This window comes from Micrasema longulum, unplaced genomic scaffold, assembly GCF_059751315.1.
Source record: "Micrasema longulum isolate JH-2025_06_02 unplaced genomic scaffold, ASM5975131v1 h1tg002362l, whole genome shotgun sequence".
NCBI classification, from domain to species: domain Eukaryota; kingdom Metazoa; phylum Arthropoda; class Insecta; order Trichoptera; family Brachycentridae; genus Micrasema; species Micrasema longulum.
The window spans coordinates 113,680-134,882 of record NW_028279512.1 but is presented as its reverse complement, the minus strand read 5'-3'; the positions used below and the strand labels follow the sequence as shown (position 1 = coordinate 134,882).

Here is a 21,203-nt window from a genome sequence, read left to right as displayed (position 1 = left end):
TATTATACCAAGGAAATAAACCACATTAGAAATATAAAAAGTAACTACAGGAAAAACCTGTTTCCCTCTACAGACGTGAATTATGGCACCTTACTAGGGCCCAAAAGATCAAATTATTGAGTCGAAATTAGAAGGAGGAGGAGAAAATTTTGGGAGCATTTTCAACAAGTTGTAAATAATTCACTATTAGAAAATGGAAATAAAGTTGGGGTTGAGTGGGGTTTGAACCTCGGACCTCTGATCTGTGAGTCCGCAACTCTGGCCACGGGACCACAACCCGATTCAAACACAACCTGATTCCACACTGATTTAGGGCCAGTTTTATAAACATCCATAAGTAAGCTTGATCCCATTTTTAACAAATATTTGGTAAGCCAGTCGATTGAAGCATTTTTATAAACGTTTATGGCATTGCCACTCGGTTAAATGTTAACTATCCGATTTAGGCGGGTTAAATTACGATACGTTACCATCAGCGCTAGCTTATTGATTATTTTTTAAATTCTCTACTTAATTTATTTGAGATGTTATTATTTGTTACATACCAATAAATTACAATTCTGGTATTTTTTTATATCGCATTGTATTAGGCAAAAATTATACGTAACATGTGGGGTATACACACAACAAAACAAATATATCTAACGTCATTGACCTACAAGTAATCTTATTTATATTTATACTTTACAAACTGTGACATACTTTATAAAGCACCCTTAAGGTATTATATTATGAAAATGGCACTACACAAGTTATCCAAAATAATAATAATTGGAATTTGAATTTTTATAAAAATATTTACTGATGACCATCAGTTTAACAAAATTGGTTTATAAAACAAACAACTATCGCTTATCGTTATGAACGGTCAATGGTTCGTAGCACTTACGGAAGATTGATACATTATTTATAAAACTGGCCCTTAATGCAGTATTTCGCTTTGGTTTATTAAACAATAGACCAAATTAGCTTAAGCACATTTGACATTCAATTCAAATATATATTAGTCAATAATATAGTCAATGCAAATCTTTCATAGTAACATCGGTAGACTTTGATCTTCTAAATAAATAGTTATAAAAGTCTTGTGAATTGATTAAACCATTTAAAAAAGGATTTCAAAAATAAATTGCCAAAACGTGAATGTCATTTTGTTGTGAAGCAGATTATAATTACATTATAATTCAATCACACATGTTTGATTCGTAGAAAAATCTGGTTCAAATCTATGATTTTAAACAAGATAAATATGATCACTCATAAACAAGTTGGGGAGTATAAAAAATACATGAAAAATATTGACAGTGTGAGCAAAAACTGAAAAACGAGTTATGATATACAAATATTTGGTATATCATAACTCGTTTTTACTAAATAATGTATCAGTAATTTTTTTTATGATGGGACACAGCTAAATTGATTGCAGAAAGTAAATAATAAATTACATAACTATAAGCAACCCCGAAAATAATATCTTTCCTTGCAAATTTATATTAAGCCCTGACAATTCTGACAGTGTGAGCAAAAACTGAAAAACGAGTTATGATATACAAATATTTTGTATATCATAACTTGTTTATACTAAATAATGTATCAGTAATTTTTTTATGATGGGATACAGCTAAATTGATTGCAGAAAGTAAATAATAAATTACATAACTATAAGCAACCCTGAAAATAATATCTTTCCTTGCAAATTTATATTAAGCCCTGACAATTCTGTAAATAATAAATAAAGATTACAATATAATAAGTTTAAGTAAATGCCTAGACTTCCATATTCCCTTCTCAAAAATATTTTTCCTCTGTTGAAATAAATTTAAAGTAATCATACTTATTTAACGAGTTGGCATTTATTTTGTAGAATGCCATATTATAATTTTAATATTGAAATTGTAACATAACTTACTTAAACCTTTACAACTTACAATAAAAATAATAAAGTATGACCATCAGAGTGTAGCACTGATTATTTTAAAAGAACAGTAACAATAAATTAATGCTTATTTCACTATGGTACTGTATTTGATAAGGCTAATAGAATATGTACTATAGTATATATAAAGGAAATTAGGTGGAGATAAGTCCGCCTTAAAGTGTAGTGGTCGACGCGTTCGCCTGCCATGCTTAAGGTCCCAGGTTCGATCCCTGGAAAGGCATGAAATATTGGTTTTGCTGCAAATTTTCACTGTCCGCGGATTGGCCCCAGAAGCATGAGACTGATCATTTTACTTTCAGGTAACGGTTTCGACCTATATATTGAGAGCATGAATGAAAGGAAAAATTCCCTAATCTTTACCCCCGAATATAACGCCATGTTTTAATTTTTTTTAAATATTTTGAATAATAAACACTGTATAATATTCAGGCTAATAAAGCATATATTTTACTTAGTGTAAGGTAAAATACTTAAATGAATAGGACATATTATCTGGCCTAAATACGAAAAATCTTTAGTATAGTATTATTAATATTTTAAGCAGTAACTTTGTGGTCAAAAATTTTAGTATGTTATTAAATATTTGTATATAACCACTTACTATAACTTTATATATAACCACTTAACTATGGTGAAGGTGTTTAGTGGGTTTTGCATGTTGGTTTAATTGGTGTCCTGACGAAGAGGGGTACGTTTCAAAACCGGTAGACATAGAAAAGTCGGTAAGTGGTTACATACAAATATTTAATAACATTTAGTAATTATTTAGTATATACTTATAGAAAAAAAATAATGCTAAGTTTTTGACAAAAAAATGTAAATATGATAAGATGCAAAAAAAAAGAGTGAAGTTTATTGATGCATCATTTGGTAATTTTTTACTACCTGGATAATTTGGGAATAAAATGGATTGGCTTTTTCAAACAACTAAAAAAAAAGCTTAATCTTGTCCCTAGTTAAAGTTTTTTGAGATCTGAATTTTATGCCCATGCTTTATTTAATGTACAATCTGTTTGAATTGGACATAGTTGGTAAAAAAAAAAAAAAATTAATTAAGCCATTAAGAATCCAAATGCTTGGTATTTATGTTTTAAGTAGTTTCTGGTCCGAAGCCACGAAACAATATTTTAGATTTGAAGAATTAAAAGAATGAGTAAAAAAATGCTCTGCAAACAATGCTGTAATGTCGTGTTACATTAAGCAAAAGGTGAGATATTTTATAAATATCTCACCTTTTGTACAAAAATTTAAAAACAAAAAATTTATTAATTATTTAATAACCGTTCAATAATCTATTTCCCACAATTTATAAAAATAATCATATAATTTAGGTCTGTTTTAGCAAAATACAACCGAATATTTTTTTTAAATAAGAGATTATATATCAAGTGTTGTATTCTACGTAGACTTATGTGTCATCAAAGCCACACAACAGCTAAGGACGATTTTTTTTCATTGCAAAGATGAAAATCTGAATTATTTTCTTCTAACCAACTTCAAATCTTTTTCCTGAAAATGCAAGAAATATGGACACTCATAACCCATTAAACACATATTTTTAGTATTACAAAATTTTGATAATAAAATAAAATAAAAAACAAGAAAATTGAAATGTGACATTTGTGTCACATTGTGTTACAAAGCCTCAAAGTATTTTAGATTGTCAAAGAAATGTGAAATATTTGAAAACAATTGAATTGGTTGTTTTAAAAAAGCGCAAAATATGTGCTAAATAGGACATATGGATATTTTTTGTTTTTTCCAATCCCTGTTAGTTCCACATTAGTTAGTTAGAGTCCCTGTTAGTTACGCGGGGAGTTAATCTCGAATGAACTTTCTAGCAACCAACCGCATCATATAATTGCGTGTTTATGAGAAAATGTAATTTAATTGTATTTAATGGTGAGTAACTGTAGTGCAACATTGAATTAAAATTAACTTTGCCGTTTATTTTGGAATTTAGTGAGGACTGAAATGGTTTGTGATAGAACTGTCACTGCATGTAGAGTTAAGGTTAAACTGTGATAATTTTTTAACACATTACTGTAACATTACTATTGGACTCCAGCTTGAGCATGAAAATTTACCTGCGTCCCAGAGTCCGGATTGCCGGGCACTTTGAAGTAAGTTTTCAGACCTCCGGAAGGAATCTGTATCTGGCCGACTGGCTTCGTTGTGGGTGAGCTTTGCACCACCTTAATCATTTGCGGTTGTCCTGTAACATATTGCGTGGTTGGAATAAATCACGATTTTTTAAAACCAATCAAAAACAAATTAAAGTCAAAATAAACCAAGCCAATTTGTACAATTTATCAATAAAATTTTATGGTTAAAAAAAAACAAACAAAAAAATTATCAACATTAAATAACAAAAAATTGACTAACCTCAAACATTCAAAATGTATCAATTAATAGAAAGATTTTGTTGATTCTATAATATCGACTAATATATCGCTGGGCAATTACTACACCTAGGTAACTTCAAAATCAGTATTTGTGAGTTACCCACTAAAAACTGATTTTTTATCCTTCTCCATGAATGCTACAAAAGACAAGTCATGCATTCAAATCATTATAGTTAGATTTTAATGAATCACGACCTGTCTATTTGCAGCATTCACTGAGGAAGATACCACTATGTGTTTTGAGAGGGTAACTTAAAAATGCTGATTTTGAAGTCACCAAGTTGTAGTAATTACCCCAGAATATATTATTGCTTTTTAAAATTTTCTTTAATCATATCTTATATTAAATTATATTTACAACGTTGATTCTACGGTGATTACAGATAATTCATAATGTTATATTGATTTGTAAAAGGTTCTTCAAAACCTATAATAAATAATTATTAGTAAAAATATAATTTTTTCATAAAAACGTTTTTTCGTTTTTTGAATAGTTGAATTAGGTATGTCCAAATTCATATAGTTATCCGCCGAGTTGCAGGAATTATATTCCACACACAGGCGTGTTCCTACTATTCAAAGAAGATATTTTTACGCTTTGGGTTGTGGTTCTGTGGCTAGTGTTGCGGGACGTATGGATCGGAGGTCTGATGTTCGAACCCTTCTCTACCCCAACTTGATTACCATTATCTAACAGTGAGTTATTTACAACTCATTGAAAATGGCCCCAAAAGTTGAAGCATTTTAGTAAATCACAAAAATGCAAACGTTTCTCTAGGAAAATAAATGAAATGGGGTTCGGAGCGTTGAGATGAGCAAAAAAGCTTCTTTAACTTGAAAAATGAATAAACACAGACTAGAGTGGGTCTTGAGTTGCACGACTGGACTTGGAATGATTGGTATATGAATGTGTTCTTAGATGAATCACAATTCTCGCCTATCTATACACCGCTGCACGCGTGTCTTCCATTGTTCGAAACAATGCTGTAGCTCATCATTTGTCCGCCTCTTCAACAACTCTGCCATTTTTGCTTTTACATGTTCAACAGACTTAATTTTTTTTATTGGAAAATAAATATTTTTGTTCTTATTTATTTTTTTTATTTTATTTTAATTTTATTTACCCAAATATTTCAATTGCTTTGTAAGTAACTCACTATTAGAAAATGGGAATCAAGTCAGGGTAGAGTGGGATTCCATAACACTAGCCACGGGACCACAAACCGATTCATAAAATGCGTTTCCTTTATTGCACTTCTCACTTTTGAGAACAGCTAGAAGTAGGCGAATACAGATGATGATCAAGCATAGGAATGCGCTTGTCTGCTAAAAACTGCTTCACATATAGGGCATTGTGAGCTGGCACATTGTCCTTGTGCAGAGTCCATAACCCATTCTTCCACAAATGCGGTCTTTTCTTTCTTACTCTTTTTCTGAGCTTTATTGGAATCTCTTTGTAGTATTTCTGATTAACTGTTTGATCTTCTGGCACCCATATTGGTCCCAAGCATGCCCAAGAGGAATGCAGTAAGATAGAGCCACAGATAACTACCATATTACCCCATGTAAAGATACCTCAGAAAAAAATTTGAACCCTCTCCAACATGAGAGAATATCTCGCGGACTCCATATCACTAAGGCACTTTCAAGTCTGGCCCGAACCAACAAGTTATATAGCATTGTACGGGGATTATCGAAAACCCTCTCAGCATCTTCAGTGCAAGGTCACATGTCTTTCCGACGTGAACATGAAAAGTCAATCTGCTTTCATAAATGACCCTAAGACCCTTAATTGTCGAAACACGTTTTTCTTACATTGAACATGAGATTTCTCGTTTTGTCATTGCATTACACAAATTGGAAGCTCTTATTTGTACGAATCTTATAGAAAAACACAACGTTATAAACCTTAATGTGCATGCGTGAAATTTGAACATTTGCAATGAACTCAACTTAATATCCAACGAATACTATAAAATCCAACAGAGGTACAGAAGCCGGCAGTAAATAAAGGACATGTGGCTAAGAAACAGACTGCCGGTCATAATAGGCCAACTTTGACTTTGTAGAGCGTCGTTTCTGTCTCAAGAGTCCGGTATCTGTATGAACAACAAAGATGACCCTCTAAACAGCCGAAGTTAGTCGATTAGGCCGGCAGTCTCTTTCTTAGGCCCGATGTCCTTTATTCACTGCCGGCTACGGAACCTAGATATTTAGTACGTTGATACAGAAAAAATGAATAGGCAGGTATGTATATTAACTGAAAATATAGTTTGAATTAGTGAATTGGGTGCGCTTGAAAGTTCTCTGTGGGAATTTTAGAAATAAGTATTTGTAGGGTTTTTCTATATTTATAATTTTTTTTAAAACAGATACACATTCTTTTCCAATTTTCAAGTGATGCGCCGCATCCCTGGTAAGCATGGACGGAATACACCTGCCCGCATTTAACTAGTACTGCTCTATCTTTTAACCTTGGACCTTTGCAAAAGCAAGGTATGCCAAGTGGTGAGGATAAAAAATATTTTGGACCTAATCGATTCAACTAGTTATGAAAGTTTTCCTATAAGAAAATTTAAACTCTTTCAATTGCCAAGAGCATTTAAGACAAGTTACCCAGGAAATTTAATACAGTGAGAAACATATTATTTACTTTTGATTCAACAGAGTTATAAATAACCTTTCGTTACACGCATAGGTTGGAAATAAGATAATTCGGTGTAATTTTAAATAACGTGGTTTTTTAAAAGATTATCTATATTTATGGTATCACACCTAAAAAGTTTGCTACTTTTTAAGTAGTTTTACGACGCATTTCACGTTCGCCAAACTTTCTTGAATGTCACAGCATGCACATGTTAGATCAGGGGTTATAATATATTTTCACCTAGTACTATATAAAGCGTTTACATATAATGTTTATGATAATAAATAATTCATAATTCTGCATTCCCGTTACGCATTTGCGTTTATCAGTAGATTTAGATACGATTATAAAATGGGCATTTAAAATTATCATTTGACTGGTGGCCGAATTAAAAGTTATGAGGAGAAAATGTTGAGAATCAAAAACAGTTTGATAAAGTTAATAAAGCTAGTTAAGCGAGTAATACTTATTTAATTGGCTGAATGTTTACTGTCCGGCAGTTACATTCAGCAAGAAACGCCTTGACAGCGCAGCAATTTTAACCCAGAATTTCGATGAATAAAAATATAAAAACAATTAAAGGTATATTTTTGCGGGATAATTAAATTTAAAAGAGCACAGTAAAATCGCCAATTTAAAATAAAATAAAATTCATACAACTGTACCGTGGCACGAATGTTTGTCTACTTACCATTAGCGTCGCGTATGAGGAAATTCACTGAATTGCTCTTTTGAGACATTTTCGTTGTTCGATAAATAACCGCGAGTCCTAAGAACCATATATAGCTACAAAAAGTTGAGAAAATATGCCTACAAGAGAGTTATTCGTATTTTGACTTTTGTGTTTGGTCAAAATGGCGACTTCATACGAATACATTTTAGAACAAAAAAGTCATAATGTAATCGTAATGAAAAAATTGGACAATTATACAGTTTGATTGAGACTTCAAGGATCTGTTGAACACAGTTATCAAAAGAGAATTCGGGTTAAGTCACCGCAAGAAAATGAAAACGCTAATCGGTACACACAAATCACAACCAGAAAACGAGCTTGGCGGCGGGCACAGGATTGACCAGCTGATTGGGTGACGCTACTCACGTGGTACAGGAAGATCCCCACCACGAGTTAATTTCCGGAAAAGGCGCGAAAGTTTTTACTGCCATCTGTTAAAATGACGCCTTAACTTTCAAGTGTTCACAACAGCACCACTTAAGATTTTTTAAAATAAAAATTATACAAAAATAGTAGTTATCGTATAAGATTTTCGAACAGACTCTGCTCAGTTTAATCGTTTAAAAAATCTTCAAAAAAACACTTTTGTGACAATACACAGGTGGTTGTGACAAATTAATTAAAATATGAATCGCAATGGGTGAACTAGTCAATATATAATATGTAAGTATCGAAACATTACGAGAAATACAAAGTTCATCTTGTTAAAAATAGAATTTCCTCCACATTCTTATAGAGAGTAAAAACAGGCTCGTATTCTAAACGAAATTGCGGGCGAAGAGATCGCTCGTTAGCTCGTATTTGGTACGTAAATACGCGTTAAAATGCGTTTTTTACGCGCTCTTTTGCGTTCAGAATACCACTCATGGTCATTGAGAGAGAGAAAAAAAAGATTGCTGCCTTCAAAATTTGATGCCGAAGAAGAATACTCTGGATGCAATAAATGACGCAGCGATGCGTACTTATAATATGTGTCCATACTGAATGAATTAAAGATTGGGGATGGACAGTCAACTACATGGTACAGTCGAATCCTATAGTATTTTATATAAATTACCAGGAGAGAACTAGATAGCAATGTAAAGTTTGTTGTGATGAAAGGAGTGCAGATAACAAAAATAATGATTGGGTGCAGCTACCATCCTTAGTTACGAGGGCAAGGATGAGAAGGGAGATAATAGTCCTCCTGTCGCATCGTATAAGCTATAATATGGTATGATCACAAAAGAAGGTAAGAAAATCAGTCTTACGCTTCAGGTACCAGTTCAGGTACAATGCGGAGATGTTTTTTTTTAAATCTGAGAGTAGTTATCAAATCGATATATTATATATGTTGGTTAAAATAGAAGAAGGTGGTAGATAATAATTATTCAGGTCAAGTTCTATAACTAACCTAAAATAAAAAAATATAGCCGTCAGTGCCAAAAAACAATTATTTTTTTGAAATTTACCTTACACTGTACACAGTGACATTGTTGATGTCAGTTAAATAAATTTGAACTCCTCGTTTTCTGAACAAACAAAAAAACACCACATCGTTTCCCCGTGGCGGTAGTCAGAAAAGATATCTTTGATCAGACAAAGTATCACTCTGTCTTTGCTTACACACCACGCTTCCTCTATATTTATACATCTTCTTATACACAGATGCCCATTATTCCAACTTTTGATCTGTCCATCTTCAAGTATTTGTTGAATTTGGCCATGCCATATTTTTATCAGTCTTCCTAAATTCTGCATCCATCATAATTCACATCGTAAATCCTTTTAAGCGTTCTTTAGTTGTCCATTCGCTCTGCATGTCCTAATGTCTCGGGCTTGCTTAATGCACGGATCTCGACATTTTTGCACGTCATTTGTAGTTTAAACATACGAGTATATCTGCCTGAAAAATTGCATTTCGGTAGCGTTTAGATTACTTTCATCCTTGTTTTTCCAATTCCATACCTCACTTCTATACGTAAGGGTCTGCACCAGGAGTCATTTTCTCTTCCTCTATATGTAATGAAGAAATTTAGTTCCAGTTAAATAAATTCATGTTTTGCAGAAATGATTTTTTATTGCAAAGAACTTAATTAAATAGGTGCATTTGTGAACATCATTTTTTTAATGCATGTATGTACACCGAGCGATCATATGTCATATGTGCGTCGTACTTTTGCGAACAAAAACAGTCTGTCACATTGACAATTCTTTTTTAGGTTATGTCACCATAAATATGACAGATTGTCGTTCGTAGCAAGGTTTTGGTAAATCGGAAAGTATATTTCGCAGTCTTAAATATGGTAGCTCATTGCAGTTCAATCGCTGACTTCATCGAAATTTGTTTGTGTTTATTAGTCACTCACGTCCTTTCGCTTAATCTCACAGATATTAATGTGGCCGAATCGCATTTACCTTATTACTTCAATACATTTCCGCAAGTTGCTAAAGAGTGCGCTGAGGATGAAGACTGTCTTTATAAGCAATATTTGAATCAAGAGAAGTGTTGGGGGTACGAACCCCACTGTAAACCCCTAGATGCCTACTCAATGCCATATTGCCCCGGTGACCATAAGGGATGGGTCAAAACAAAAAAGGCTCAAGTGGATACCTTCTATGTCCAAGGAGACTTTGGTATGTAATTATTTGAGCGTTGGGAACTAATACATTGTCAAAATGAAAGGAAAAAGTCATACCTTTAAAACATTACTAGAGCAATATTCACAATATTAATCGGTTAACATAATCATATTTCGTATACCTACATATTTTTTTCTTGACTGTTGGATTAAGAAAAATTTGATATAAGTTAAAAATGGTTGTCTAAATACTTAAATTTTGGAGCCATTTTATTTTTGTCATATTTGTTTGTTGTTAAGTGATCAAATTAAAAACTATGACTGCACAATTTCTTAAATTCTTTTTTCTAATTATTTTTGCGAAGTAAAAGACCTGAAGTTTTTGTTGACGTGGGTGAGATTCTACATTTTACCTACCAGAAAATGCCTAAAACTACTACCTAATTTTTATAATGCTTCTTAAACCAGATGGTTCAGTCAACAATATTTTGATTGTCTTTTACTGAGTAGTTATTTATTCTTGCCAGAGCAACTTCAGTTATTTAGTCAATTTAATGTCTAGGTGTATAATATTGCAACAATGAATCACTACACTGGCTTATTACATTGGATTATTTTTAACTCTTAGGATATGTCAAGGAGCAGCTTGAAGAAATGATGGTGATGTGTGAACCATTATTTTTCGATGATACATTTTTGGAATGCTCCAAGTACTTGCGGTGAGAGTCTACATGTTTAATTGAATATTTGAATTCTAATTGGATACTAATTTATCTTAATTACATGAATCAAAAATATTTTTGTAGGTTTTGCCGTGGCCGTAACATAATGATAAATTTTACTGACTTGATTAGTAGAGGGGACAACTTGAGGTATAAAATGGACATTCTTAATCCTGGACAAATAGGTAAGGTAGTTCCAAAGTCTTATTTTTCATTTTAAACGTAAGTAAATAAAATAATACTGAAATATATTGTTTTGAAAATAAATTAGCATAATGGTAACGTTCCTTCGGCCTTAATTGACCTTAAACTAAATCAAATTATGTTATCATTTGATGACGTGTAGGCAGTTTAGTATAAATATGTTTACAATATTGTTAGGTATTTCAACAGAGATGAAGAAACTCTTTGAGAAGAAAATATGGAAGATTAGACATTCAAAGGGTTTGTGACTTGTCATTGGCTGGTTTAGGTGATTACTTAAAACACTGTGTAAAATTAACTTTTTTGTCTATGTTTGTATATAAATGTTACTTCAATTCTTAAGAAGTATAAAAATTGAAAGGAATTTTCTTAGACCAGCTAGTTTGGTCTAAAATACAAGTATGTAAGTACATTTTACCTAAAACATGTAGCATTGATTGAAAGGTCTGTTATATTCCCAACACACTTCTTAGTGACATTGATCTAAATAATGTATGCTGTTTTCAATGACTGTTAGCCAATAGTATTTTATGCTTGTTTGTACACATGTCTAATTGACTTCTGTTCAAATAAATTAGGTGTAATTAATCCATAAAAATGTTTGTTTGTGTTTTTGCAGGTGGCTATTGCAAATTTCATAAAGAGCGTTTGCATAAAGAAGTGGAGCACGTTAGTCCCTTACAGTCGTGGGCTCCAGAAATGAGATATTTTGAAAGCATTCCTCGCAGACCTATTAAAGATGGACTATGTGATATTATTATAGAAAAACCTACTTATATTATGAAGATTGATGCAAGTAGGTTAAAAAATAATTTTGTTTGGGAAAACCCTTTAAATAATAGAAAAATAATGTAGCAATTCCTAAGTAATATTGTAGACTCATATACCCGTATTCAGAGACAAAACTACGTCGAGAAACATATATTCTAATCTCATATATGCAGATAATTACTTGAAGGTGAGGACTGTAGAATGTATCTTTCTTAGCTTAAAGTTGGTCTATGAATACAAACGTGGATCTGAGGGCTGTGGTTTAAGACCCCACTTTGCAATACTTAGTTATTACTATCTCGTGATAGTATTTTTATCATTTGAGACAACCAAAACAAAAAATCAGCAAAGATAAGCTAAATATTGTGTCATCTTTAAATTTTTTATATAAATATTATTTTATTTTTTATATAAAACGTAATTTAGAAATCGATACATAGATCACAAACTTTTGAATGTTTGTTTTGCATGGGTGTATTCATAAAAATAAAATTTAATTCAACAAAGTTTTGAGTGTGTTAAAATGTTTGTAGACAGGTTGGCTTTCCTTCCTAAAGAGTTATTAAGATATAAATTTGTTGTAACGGAGAGGGATTTTTAAAAAATCTTACCAACTTGATCTTTATAACTCCTTAGGGAGGAAATCCAGCCTGTCTATAAACATTTGGACATACTAAAAACGTTGTTGATTAAACTAACTGTTATTAAAATTGGAAAAGTGTTTTTAGGCCTTGCCTAGTTGGTGAAATAATTCAGCCAGATGAATCTCACCCACATCAATAAAGGTTTCAGCTCTTTTGCTTCACAAAAGTTAACAAAACGAAGAGTTGAGGAAATGTGGATGTTAAAACATAGGCAGAATGGTGAATGTCACACATTGTGGTAAAGTGGCCACTTAAACCAGCCAATTACAGGTCATAGCCCTCCCTGTAAATGTCTAGACTTCCACATCTCTTCTCAAAAATGTTTTCCTTCTCTGTTGCAACAAATTTAGATAAAAACATATAATTTTTATGTAGTTAATGTAGTTACTCGAATGAAATGTTACGATGGTGCATAAAATCACAGGTTTTAATATCAATTTGGTAAACACTGTTCACTTTATTCAACAATGTTCTTTATGGCATACACAGTTATATTTAGTTATATTTTGTTTAAATGTTTGTACACTAAAACTGTGATGTCACCATGTCATAATATTGGTTTAATAAAATATTAAAAAATCATCTTTGATTTTATGAGTTTTTCTCTTTTCTAGTATTTTTTTTTTAAATGCAATACAATAGAAAATTGTGTGCTTTTTAGATAAATTTGATTTGTGCTTTTAGAAATAAACCTTTCTAAAAGTAATTGCTGTGGACAGCAACGATGATTTGTTACTTGGTTAAAATTTTCTGCTGAAATTATTAGCTATAAGCTATAAGTGACCTCCAACAAAAAAATGAAACAAAAATGTAATATTGGAAATCCAAGTTAATATTATGTATTACGTATTGAATCCTCATCATAATGATCTGCATAGGGCACTGCATTAGTACCCCAAATACAGTGAATTTCGATCATCTTTTACATGAAGGAAATTTATGTTTTGAATTAAGGTGTTAATTTTTGTTTTCTTTCTTTTTACAGCTGTAAATATGTATCATCACTTTTGTGATTTTTTCAACCTTTACACATCACTCCACGTCAATTCTACTCATCCTTCTTTATTTTCTAAGGACAATCAAATACTGATTTGGGAGACTTTTACTTACGAGTCTGCATTTAAAGAGACATGGAATGCATTCACAAATAACCCTATTTGGGATTTAAAAACATTTAGAGGTGAAGTGGTTTGTTTTAAAAATGTGGTTTTCCCATTGTTGCCGAGAATGATTTTTGGGCTTTTTTACAATACTCCAATCGTAAGTATCGAGATTATTTTTATTCTGTGTAATTAATCTCTACACAAATTGATGTTTGTCTATTATGGAAAATATTTAACTATCCATTATTTTACAAATTTATGTGCTTGAATTTCTACTCCTTCAAAATAATCATTGGTATAACATAATCAATGCAATAGTTTTTAGATACTCAATTTTATTGACATCATTACACTGCATTCTAAGTATAAATGCCATATATGTAAGAACAAAATAATGAGAAAACTGTACGGCAAATGATGACTAAAATTCAGTACAGAAAATATACATTTTACAATCTCTCTGTCAGTTAAATTCTAAATGAAAGAGCACATAAAAATAAAATTGCAAAAACAATATGCAAACATTATGTTGTTTTGATGTGTAGGATTTTCTGTATTTAGGCTAGCCAGAACAAACAAAATTTTTACTGTTCCTTTTAAAAAAAAAAAAATTTATCTGTTGGTTATTTCTAGATTTACGGTTGTGAGAAAAGCGGTTTATTCCATGCCTTTTCAACCCATGTTCTGAATGGTTTGAATATTGTTAAGATTGAACGAGAAACCAGGAAGATAAGAATCACACTATTGTCACGTGAGACAAAGTATAGAAAAATTCTCAATGAAGATGAACTCCTCAAGGCTTTGAATGAATCGCCGGAGTTTGATGTGAAGAGAGTGGTTTACAATAGAAATATTCAATTTTCACAGCAACTGAGTATTACACATAATACAGACATATTTATTGGAATCCACGGAGCTGGACTTACCCATTTGTTGTTTTTGCCGGACTGGGCAGTTGTTTTTGAGCTGTGAGTAAAAATTTGATCTCTTTTGACGGCAAGTTTGTAAGAAAAATAAAAGAATTTTTATATTTGACACTTAAGTAAATATTTTCAGTAGAACACATATTAGTCTTGCCTGCTAACATGATATGATAAATTCTCTAGCTTTTAAAAAATGTGCTGGTTAATTTATCGATTATGTATTTCCTTTTAATATAATCCCAGTTTAAACAAAGGTCTTGTTTGTAATATATTATATAGTGTAATTATATAGTGTAATTGGCGGCCTCCGTGGTGTAGTGGTCAAGACGCTTGACTCACGCACGGAAGGTTCCGGGTTCTATTCCCGGTGAGAACACAAAAAATTAAAATGTGATTCTTCTCAAGCCTGGGTGCTCTGTGATGTAATTCACCACTGTAATTAGGCCTCCTGGCCTGTTGTGGTGCAAAAAAAAATAAAGAATGTAAATTCAAATTTAAAAGCATAATTATTTTAGGTACAATTGTGAGGATAGTGGTTGCTATTATGACTTGGCTCGGCTACGTGGCGTAAAATACATCACATGGGAAAATAAAGACAAGTTAACTCAAGAAGATCAGGTAATTTCACGAACCTTTTTATTTTATTTTATTTTATTTTATTTTTTTATTTTCTTTCTGTTGACGCCCATGGGGCTTTTACATTATACATACTATATCATAAGAAAAAGTTACACATTAAACATAATTAACATTTTTCAAATATAAAAATTAAAAAAAAATATATATATATATATTATTAAAATTTAAAAATAAAGTTACATAGTTAACATAATACACTATTAAGACATAATACATACATTATATTATGTTTATAATATAAGGCATAACAGGATTTAAATAAAACATAATTATTTTTTTTTTACACCGGTAAACTAAACTTTAAAGTGAAGTTATTTAAAATGTTGAAAACTGAAAAGGGTTTTATAGACTAAAAATATAAAACATAACACGGGCTAACTTTTAAGCATACATAAATACGATCGAGGATTTATTGACTAGACTCAGTCGCGTCGGTTGCCTGTAGTACTTTGGTCTTGAATATGCTCAATGAGTAACGAAATATATCAACATTGCCATATTCATTACCAAGGCGATGAAGTCTAGCTATAGGTGAATTTACATAGTAGTTGTGCCCGCTGGACACCTCGACAAACACCGACTTATTTCGTGTGCGACGGGAAGGTATTTTAATATTGACCAGTCGCGTTAAATCAGGGCTGTCCAGCGCGCCATTTACAATTTTATATAGGTTTACTAAATCGGTTAAGATTCTCCTATTCGAGAGAGTAGACAATTTTAAATTATTTGATAGGAAGTTGTAGTCGATTTGGTCAACGGGAATATTAAGTTTAAAATTTATGAAGCGAAGGAATTTATGTTGGACTTTTTCTAATTTTATGTTATGTATTTTATAGCAAGGTGACCAAATTATTGAATTATACTCTAAGTTACTCCGAACTAAGGCAACATATAAAGATTTAAGCGAATCGATGGAATTAAAATCCTTCACCGTTCTCAGCAAGTATCCGAGACACTTCATTGCCTTGTTAGTAACTGCATCAATGTGTGGAGCAAATGACAACTTGTCATCGAACACTATACCTAAATCTTTTATTTCTGTAACTCTTACGAGATCTGTGTTATTTATATTATAAGAGAAGTTGATTGAAGTTCTATTACGGGTAAACGTAATAACACTGCACTTGTCAATATTAAGAAAGAGCTCATTTCTCTGACACCAAGTATATAGACTCGCCAGGTTTAATTGAAGAGATTCGCAGTCACTAACAGAAGCAATAGTCTTAGATAATTTCAGGTCATCAGCAAATAAAAGAATGTCCACTCCCTCGAATATCGATACAATATCATTAACGAAAAGCAAAAACAAAACAGGACCTAAGTGAGATCCCTGAGGAACTCCACTAGATGCCTCAAACTGATACGACCCATAACCGAATACTTTGACTAAAATTTTCCTAGATGATAAGTAGCTTTTGAACCATTTTAAAATGTTTCCCGAGATTCCTAATAGTTTTAATTTGTGTACTAAAATCGCATGTGACACCTTATCAAAAGCTTTACTAAAGTCAGTATAGATCGTATCAGTTTGCCGGCGTTTCTCCATAGCTTCCATAAGCCGATGCTGATACAACATTAAATTTGTCGTTGTAGATCTTCCTGTAATAAATCCATGTTGTAATGGAGAGATAACTTTTTTTATTTCTGGAGTAAACTTTATCAAAAAAATAGATTCTAATAGTTTAGGTATAGTTGACTGCATGCAGATGGGTCTATAATTAGCAATATCTGATTTATCACCCTTTTTAAAAATAGGTGTCAAGTAGCTGGCTTTCCATCTTTCAGGAAATATACCAGTTTTTATGGATAAATTAAAAATTTTAGTAAGTGGATCAGTCAAGGAAGAACCACACTGGGTGAGGAAGAGGGGAGGAATATTATCTGGTCCAGAACCTTTGCTTGGATCCAATTTGCTTACCCCAATTTTTATATCGGCATTAGTAAACAAACAGGTATTAAAATCAATCAAATTAGTACAAACAAAATCGTGCAGTTCTGGATCAGTCTCTGAACTATATACACTGCTAAAGTAGTCGGCAAACAAGTTAACAACATCTTGTGGTGCGTCGGCCATTCTACTGCCATAATACATTGTGGATGGAATTCCAGACTCTTTACAATTGAGAGTATTAGAAAATTTAAAAATATGTTTAGGGTTGCTTAGGGCCTCTTGTTCAAATTTTGAAATACAATTACGATAACATGTTTTGGAGAGATTTTTAGCCTGAGCTCGCAGTTTAGTAAACTCATTATAATCGTTAATATCTCGAGATTTTTTATAAGTAGCATGAGCAATTTTTTTGTTACGTATGACTTTGATAAGTTGGCTATTAAACCATTTAGGATACTCATTAAAAATAAACTTGGTTTTAGGAACATATGTTTCAATGGCTGTGTTAAGGATGGTATAAAATTGGTCAGTTATAGTATCGATATTTGATTCCCGGTTTATAAAACTCCAGTCAGTAGTCGAAAGAAATGAATTAATTGCTGGATAATCTGCTTTAAAAAAATTGGACTTAATATTAGAAGTTTTGTACTTTTGAGTTATCGAGGTATTGAATCTAATAAATAAAGGTGGATGGTAAACATCAATAGGTAGAATATGGTCATTTGCAACTTCCACAGATATGTTGTCCGAGTTGGAAAACACGAGATCCAAGAGACGATTGAGGCTATTGTAAACATAATTGACTTGCCGAAGGTTCAAAAAATTTGACATTTCGATGATTTCGTTGGAGCCATGGTTGATGACATCGCCGGATTTGGTCTTGCTGTTCAAAGGATCCCACTGCACATTTGGCAAATTATAATCACCTGTGAGGACGATGGTTGCATCGGGGTATTTTCTACGAAGGTTTTCAACTTCTAAGTAATGATCCCTGTAGATATTTGCATCTGACATAGGGGGAATGTATACACTTCCTATAATTATTTTCTCTTTTTTGGATGATATCATAACAAATAATTGTTCGATGTTTGTTTTAGTGCATTTTAATATGCGTGACGAAAACTTTGTATTAACTGCAATCAATACACCCCCTCCACGAGACCTGTCGCTAGTATTTTTGTTCCGATCGTTTCTATATATCGAGTGGTTACAAAACCCTAATTCCGAATTGTTCAGTTCTTTAGTAAGCCATGTTTCTGTAAGTGAGAAAACAGGGAAATCTGTCGTTGGTAGTGACACCTTAAGTTGAAGTAATTTAGTCTTTAATCCTCTTACATTCTGGTAGTAGATCTTGATGGGTTGTCCTTTTTTGAAAACCCTTTAACTATTTTGGGATTATTGTTAATATATTTGATTGTAATATCGGACTCCCCGTTTGCCCTCCTACTTTCCAACTCATTACGTAATTTGTTGAGGTTTGATCTTTGTAGCGGCGATTGGTCCTGGTAAATCCGTATGTTGTTCTTTATGTTGAGTTTTTTGCTCAACATAAAACGTGCCCATTTGGACTCTTGGAATTCCACTTTCAGTGCTCTAGGTTTCTCTCCTGAGTATCTACCCACTCGGTATACTTTTATGATTTGATCATTTACCGAGTTATCGACCTCGGATATAATTTTGTTTACCGCAGTATTATCGTCCTGTATAGCGTCTGCCCTGTTAGGACTTTGGCTCTCAGGTACGTTGCAGATTATTATATTCTTCTCTCGGTAGCTTCTGTCCTGCACCTCCGATACCAGCTCACAAATATTCACCATATCGTTAACAGATGACGATTGATTCTTGGCCTCCACCTCCAATGCACTCATTTTCACTGCCATTTGTCCGATGGTTCCCAAGATTTCGTTCGTTTTAGGGACAAGTTTGCTTATTTGTAACTTAGTGAAGCTATTACTCGGGTCCATTATTACTGACGTGAGTGCGTTGATTGCACTTTTTGCATATTCAACAAATGCTAGGGCGTCCATTTTAGCTGTTAATAATTGAAAAAGATTTGCGAAATATATGAAACAAAATTGCTGATACGTCCGCCTGGATTTCAAGTAAACGATTATATGTAGGTTCTAGGTAGTCGATGCTCGGTGCAGAGTGTAGCGCAAACGAATAATTACCTAAACCGTAGCCAGTGGTGACAATAAATTATCAATTATTAGATTTTAGAATATTGTCTTATTTTTTTGAAGTTTCACTTACTTTTTACTTTTTTCAGCACTAGAAAATAGTTTTCTACAGAATGTCACAGTACTGTTCCCGGCACTTAACAGTAACTCACTTTATTTAGAAAAAACAGAGAGCTGTACAAAAATACGTGTAACGTGTAACCTGCCACTTGATATATGATGATGATTAATACTAACATTTTTTAATCATAATAATATCTTATCATATATCTGTGTTTGTTGACTTAACTCCCTTTACCTTATCAACACAGATATATCAACATGTTTTCAACATATGTAGTTTCTTTTTATTAGATTTTGGTTCAGTATGCTGTAACATAGTAAAATAAGATAATATATTTGAAACATTTATCTTTTATACCTGCTCCCTATGATTCATATTAAAATCATTATTGGGGATATGTTAGTAAAAGTATATACAGCTGTTAAAAAATAAAAATAAACAGTAATAAGGTTTGAATTTCACAGACTTTCGAAGTTCTTTCTCTTTTAGTGAATTTCTAAATAATGTTTCTACAATCAGTCTTGCTAAAATGGCTGTAAGTGTATGACGTGGTGACGAGCAAAAGCTACATTTTTTTTAATGAACAAAATGGAAAAACACCAACATGTAGGGCTGTAGATACTGCCAGTAGGCAACCCTCATTCAGCCATACAAATAGTACCATAAAATGAGTCCTGCTGGCAGGACTCGTTCCCCTGGGCTGCCCTTCTGGAACCGCCTTTCAGAAGAATACAGTGCTGGGACGTTTTATCATTAAGGATCTTCTATGTTTCTACAAAGTTCCTCTCTCCCTTTGTTCTTCTAATTTTTTAATGAAGTTAGTCCCAGTATTTTTTATGTTTGTTTGGACACCATGAATATATTTTGCAGGGACATCATCCAGAAGGCGGAGCCCACCCAAAGTTTACTAATTTTGCTTTTGATGTTGAAGAATTCATTCGTCTGGTAAATATTGGCGCTGATCATGTAAAATCTCAACTATTGTTTCAACAATTCCTGAATTCTAGTAAGATAAGAGAACATGATGAATTGTAATCTTTGTTACTTATAAATAATCACATAATGAATCTCTGAGGCCAGTTCTTCTATTATCATGATGGTTGAAGTTAATAAAAAGGACAAAATGTTTGGAGACCGGATTTAAATAAATTTTATAGTTGTTTACTAGGAGGAGGTGAATTCAAGATTGATGTCAACAATGTTATTCTTTGCTATACATTTTATGAATCAGATATGGACAGCATTTTGAGATTTAAATTTGGAAGTCTTTTACAGGGCTTATTTTATTTATTTTAACACTTTATATACATATACAATTTATGTAAATATAAGGGCGGGCATATTGCCTTAAGGCGATTTCCTACCTCCCCAAACCGTTCAGTTTGAGAAAATTACAAGGGCATATTGAATCTTACGTTTTTATACGAAATTCAAAACAAAGATCAACAAAATAAAAAAATAAAAATTAACACTATACTATAGTTATGACTTGCCACGCGATGGTTTGGGTGATTACATATTGTGTTGCATTCACCATTCTGTTACTGTCAATCTTGATGAAATCTCCCGATGGTTTATTTTAATATTTTTCTTCAAAGATTTGGACCAAATGTTAAAAAAACAATTGAAAATATGTTTAACCGGTAAAAAAAGCTTATTTTGATACCTCTACAATTAAAAAAAAAAGATATTTATTGTGTGTTAGCAGGGGAAAGGGGATTTTTTGGTATAATTTGACTAGGAAGGTCACTAAAAATATTGCTCAAAAATTTTTGAC

At 32.3% G+C, this 21,203-nt stretch overlaps 1 protein-coding gene across 1 annotated transcript; it reads left to right on the top strand.

The window, feature by feature from the left end:
- Window positions 1-9,865: 9,865 nt before the first annotated feature.
- Eogt (EGF-domain O-GlcNAc transferase) lies at window positions 9,866-20,891 on the top strand. The gene is made up of 8 exons (XM_088240151.1): window positions 9,866-10,340; window positions 10,914-11,004; window positions 11,092-11,192; window positions 11,831-12,007; window positions 13,612-13,886; window positions 14,363-14,697; window positions 15,168-15,270; window positions 20,297-20,891. The coding sequence occupies exons 1-8, from the start codon at window positions 10,007-10,009 to the stop codon at window positions 20,459-20,461; spliced, it is 1,581 nt and encodes a 526-aa protein (XP_088096277.1). The 5' UTR covers window positions 9,866-10,006; the 3' UTR covers window positions 20,462-20,891.
- The last annotated feature ends 312 nt before the right edge of the window (window positions 20,892-21,203 follow it).

Coding starts and splice junctions, on each gene's coding strand:
- Eogt (XM_088240151.1), top strand. CDS start 10,007: ATGGTAGCTCATTGCAGTTCAATCGCTGACTTCATCGAAATTTGTTTG. Junction 11,005..11,091: donor GAATGCTCCAAGTACTTGCG/GTGAGAGTCTAC, acceptor ATATTTTTGTAG/GTTTTGCCGTGGCCGTAACA. Junction 13,887..14,362: donor TTTTTTACAATACTCCAATC/GTAAGTATCGAG, acceptor GGTTATTTCTAG/ATTTACGGTTGTGAGAAAAG.